The following is a 5,165-nucleotide window of genomic DNA, read 5'->3' as shown; positions in this document are numbered from 1 at the left end:
CTCTATAATTATTGCAGACCTATTACTAAAGAAGAAAAGGAACAGGAGAATAATAAAAAATCCATACCAATAAGTAAAGCCACACAAAAATCCCGAGTTCCTGGCCATGCCCATATGATTGATAATAAAGATGAGATTTCCGCACTGCCAGCTCGTTTTAGCAATATACGCCATCATTTGGAACGCACCACTGGTCCTGGTATAGAATTTATAACTCATATGCATTTTCATTATCATACAATGGTATACCACATACACACACATAGATACTAAACTACATATACAAATATACATGTATTAATGCTATACAAATAAAGAGTAGTAAGGGCTATTCTGTTGCCAAAATTTTAATTTAGAGGTAAATAATTTTTTGGTATGTACCTACATAGATTAAAATAATTTAAATAAGGTAGGATAGATTTAAATAAGGATAGAAAGTCAATATTTTTTTACTTATGGTGTGAAATGTTAAGTTTCGAAAAATTATGCTCAAATTATTTTACACTCGTGAATTGAATTTTTATCAATGTAATAGAAAATTGTGAATTAATTGAATCCGCATTCCCCCATAAATTCTATATTTTAATTGCACTTAGTCAACCTTGCAAATTCAACATTTCAAAGTCCCACACCTGTACAGCAGTCCGAGCATAAGGTAATCCACTCATTCTCTCGTGGAGTCTGAAACTGCCAAGACACTGCCAGTTAAGCTATCATATTTGTAAAATTGGACTTTCTGTGGATAGAAACTTCTAATTTTATGGTCTTATGCAAAAATTTAAAGACTATATAGACGTTACGTTATTGCCACGTAGCTGGCAACGAGATTGCATAAACCTATTAAATACCAACTTTTCTGCATTAATCAATGCCTTGATTCAAAATGTTTTATGAAGTTTGTAAAATAAAATGCTTTCTGATTTTGGCGATAAATCTTGTTCCCGATCATCCTTAAATACAGAAAATATGAGTTTGGGGGGAAATGGAAAACTTAGATTTTTCTAAGTAGCAATTCGAACAACAGGTATTAAAAACTCTATAATCTGACTTTGCAGCGACAATTTCGTAGATATAGTAGATATATCGATCAATTCTTAAGAGACAGAGTAGCACATATCGCAATCTGCTCCTGCTCTGGGATCCAGTTCTGGTCATCCATTTCACTACACATTTCGGTGTGGCATTTTGACCTGAAATTTCCTTTCAAAGCAAATTTCTTTTGGCATAGTGTCGGAGAACTTGCAGATTCCTAGAGCTAGTGTGGCCAAGGTGTAGAGCCATCATTTGGAGTTTGTTGGAGTTGTTGAGAGAGAACCAATATACCTTCTTGTAAACGGTACCAGAACAGTCTTTTGCGAGTTCATGCGGAGGCCCTTATTGGCACACCAGTTTGATATCAACCAACAGCGGCTTAACCACTTTTCCACGACGAGAGATCAGAGTAGGGGAGAAAGAACACGTCCCAGTGGGAACCCTCTTATGGCTCCGATGTTCACGGAGCTGTAGCCTAGGGACGATGTGATATCACGCTCACTTAGTATGGTGACGATCTTCGACAGGGATCTAAATTCTAGTAAAAAAACGTCTAGATTTAAAGTGGCTAAGAATTCAATTTGATTTTTGATAATTATTTTTTTGCTGACGATGTTCTGTTCTGCGATACCAAACAATTTTCGAACATAGTAACTTTGTGTGGAAAAAAATAAGGTAGACACATAAAATTACCACTTTATTATAAGATGTTTCTAAAAATAAAATAAAAAAATTGTTGTAAAATTTTCTCGAAATTTTAAATTTGTGTACACTTGAAAGTTACTTCAAATTACTCAGTTCCTTTTCCATAAGTTAAAGTTTTAAACATATACAAATAAGTATAAATCGAATAAAGAAGGCAAAGTATCTGCACACCTACTAAATATTTGCTTTTATACTCGAAGATAAATGATGACACGAAATCTTGTGCACTACTTTCAGTCAATGAAAACTTAAGCAGTTCATCCGTTAAACATCAGATCATTTTCCGGCGCCTATCTTTCTGTATTCTATTTAAACTCCTCCATTTGCTCCTTTTTCAATCAAGGTTGTTTTTATTTAGCAATTATTTTTTACAGTGTATGTAAATCAAATTTTTTTCAAAAGTGACTCGAAGTAAATAATTGCGTCAAGATATTCAGCTAAATATCACTTTATGGCTTTAATTTCCCCTAAATCTATTTCCTTCTTAACTCTTTGCTAAAGCTTCTCTTAGCTCCATAATTTTTTTCTTTTTATCAATCATTTTCACCCCATTCCAATCCACTCCACACCATTCCGTTTCATTTTATTAGTGTTCAAACGAAATTGTAACATGCAATGCATTACCATTTCGATTTACAACGAAAGCTCTTCAAATGGCAGCAGGATAGTCTCATCTTGTAAAATTCCCTACTCACACTCCATTACTTTCTACTTTTTACAGATGTTGAGGAAGGTGCACTTTTGCCATCGCCTACACGCGAGAAATTGATGCCGGCTATCACCAAACGTGAGTCAGAATCACAACGTGGCAGCCCAAAGAAAACAGCTGCCTCTCGCCATGGTTCACCACAGAAGGGTAGTCCACAAAAAGGCAGCCCCAAGAAGGTGATCAAAAGTAAGTACGAAAATGTTGTTTATTTGATTTTTTTTTTTTTTGCTACAAAGAAACACTAGCGCAAAAAGGCACACTGCACAGTGTGTGTGTGTGTGTATGTGTGTGCTGTTCAAACACTTCCTCCTTTACATATAAAATCGAGCAAACCTATTAAAAAATCAAATGTGAAATTCAAATTATGAAAGTGAGAGTACCAAAGTGAAAGTCCAAAAAATGAACCACAAATTGCAAAACACGCACTGGAATTTGTTGAAAATTAGTTCACAACATTCCCGAAAACACGAAAACCAAACACCGTGTAACTTTTACAATTCTTGATTTTAACGTGGGCCAGAAGTATAAACTATCCAAAATTTAGTTATTATCTATTTGAATTTTAATTATTATTTTTTTCTTTTTATTTTTGCACATGTGATAAAAAAATGTGAGCAACAAAATTTCGATAGTAAAAAATGTTATACGAATTGAGTTACTAAACTGATTGATAAGCGTGCTGTTAAATTTTATTGAAATAATTGTTTTTCCCTTTTTATTTTAGTTTGCACTTCTATTTGTTAAACCTATATTGCAATATTTGCAGTTTTTGTTGCGCAGAATTTATATACTTCGATTTGTTTGAATATGTTTTTCTGATATATCAAAAAGCGTTTGCAATGCCGAAAATATTTATGAAAAAAAAATAAATAAAAAAAATATATTCGCAATATTTATCTACACTTTTGCTGTGCTTGCTTTTTTTCTTTGAAATGCACCACATTACCTACACACTATGTTAAAAAAAAAACTTTTATGCAAGACTATTTATAAATTCTTCTACACACCTACACAAGTAGCTTATAACTGCATTTAAGTAGTGGAACTATTTATGCCGAATACGAATAACTGTTACGTGTTCAAAGGAGCTTATTGGAGCAAAGGAGCATAGGAGATAATTTAAATCAATTACAATATACACATAGCATGAGCCAATACGCTATTGAGCTCAAGATATAGAATATAAAGTGTATATATATACATACTTATGTATATTGTGATATTTATTCTTATTAAGAAATAATTTTTCATATTCACCCATTCAAACATCTTACATAATTTGCTTTTTTATCTGGCTTCATTGACTGATTAAAATCAAACGAAATTTATTTTAAAACTGATGCTGAAATATTTTTACTTCAATATTTAGTATTCAATTTTTTAAATTATTTTTTTAGTCATATATGTATGTATGTAAATAATAAAGGTTTTAGAAGGTAAAGAGAATTCGCTCCAGCGTTTAAAATTTATATGCATATGTGTACCCATGACTGCTCTTTTAAGTCTGGTATTAGCAAAAATATTTGAAATTCTTTTGCTAAACGCTTTCAGTAAAGATATACATAATCTCTGACATTTCTATAACTGAAGACCTAAGAAAACTCGATTAATTTTAATATCTTAACTAAGTTAAAGCCAATCGCCATAAAATAACAAAAACCATATCGAGCAAGGCATATGAAACAGGAATTAGCAATAGAGGAAAAACCAGATTTACCTGTATTTGTTGTTGCCATTCACATTCATAAATAACTTAGGTTATAGATTGAACTTTAATTTCATCTAATTACGACTTTTTTATAGCAATTTCAGGAATAGTTAGTGACTATTTCAGGATCATGCTGTGTCTAGTTCTGAAGTGGTTCCGAAAGAGTCGTGTGCACTTGTACCGGAATGATCTTGAGCAGGTTCCGAAATTATCCCAAACTGGTTCCAAGATGATCGCGAAGAAGTCCCAAAATCGTTATGAAATAGTCCCAAAATGTGCCCAAACTAGTCGTGAACTAACCTAAAAAATTTTGATTTGTACACGCAAGAAGCAATTATAGATTTTTTCGTGAATGTTATCCATACTAAGTGCTAAGATGTTTACACATCAGAAATTGAGATTAAAAACAATTAAAAATTGGTGCGATTCTCTTTCTTGGCACATATGTATATGTATGTTTGTGTCGGAAGTATCGATCTATCCTTTGCAATGACCAGAAATCAATGTTTGGGCTGCTGAGTTAAGCGAACGCGCCAAAAGTTCGTTTTCCAACGCTTCCTTTTATTAAAAAATATTTGACATGCAAACACATTTGGTAATTTAGAATTTTTGTAAAAATAAATAACAATTCTTAATATTTTAGAAACCTAATATGTGATCTAAAAAAAAAATAAAATAAGCTTCTCTACTGCTACCACCTGTTCAATATGTCTTCATACTGGGTATTCGTTCTAAAATTAAAAACAAAACAAATTGTAGTTGTCTAGCTATGAGAGACAAGTGTCATGATCTTTTTAGAAGACCGTGTTACTTCATATGTATATGGGACTTTTGATTTTCAAGTTTAGAAAAAAAGTTGTACCTACGCTCAATCATCTAACTGATCCCACTTTATTTTTTGAAACTTGAAACTGAAGTTAAAAAAGGAAACTCAGTTTTCGAGCTCGGTGATACAAAACAATAAATGTTAATAATAGTAAACTAGATCAAAAATAAACAGCACAGGTGGAT

General features: G+C 32.3%; 1 protein-coding gene across 1 annotated transcript; it reads left to right on the top strand.

Moving 5' to 3' along the window:
* The first annotated feature begins 21 nt into the window (after nt 1-21).
* Nucleotides 22-2,762, top strand: LOC108382567 (uncharacterized). The gene is made up of 2 exons (XM_017638930.1): nt 22-199; nt 2,459-2,762. The coding sequence occupies exons 1-2, from the start codon at nt 115-117 to the stop codon at nt 2,689-2,691; spliced, it is 318 nt and encodes a 105-aa protein (XP_017494419.1). The 5' UTR covers nt 22-114; the 3' UTR covers nt 2,692-2,762.
* Nucleotides 2,763-5,165: the final 2,403 nt, after the last annotated feature.

Source organism: Rhagoletis zephyria, unplaced genomic scaffold (genome assembly GCF_001687245.7).
Source record: "Rhagoletis zephyria isolate East Lansing unplaced genomic scaffold, Rhagoletis_zephyria_1.1 Rzeph_scaffold_27562, whole genome shotgun sequence".
NCBI lineage: Eukaryota > Metazoa > Arthropoda > Insecta > Diptera > Tephritidae > Rhagoletis > Rhagoletis zephyria.
This window is presented reverse-complemented; position numbering and strand designations above follow the sequence as displayed.

What these genes read in the sequence shown, in the direction of transcription:
- LOC108382567 (XM_017638930.1), top strand. Translation starts at nt 115, where the DNA reads ATGATTGATAATAAAGATGAGATTTCCGCACTGCCAGCTCGTTTTAGC. An exon ending in GGAACGCACCACTGGTCCTG is followed by an intron (nt 200 to 2,458) that starts GTATAGAATTTA and finishes TACTTTTTACAG; the next exon opens with ATGTTGAGGAAGGTGCACTT.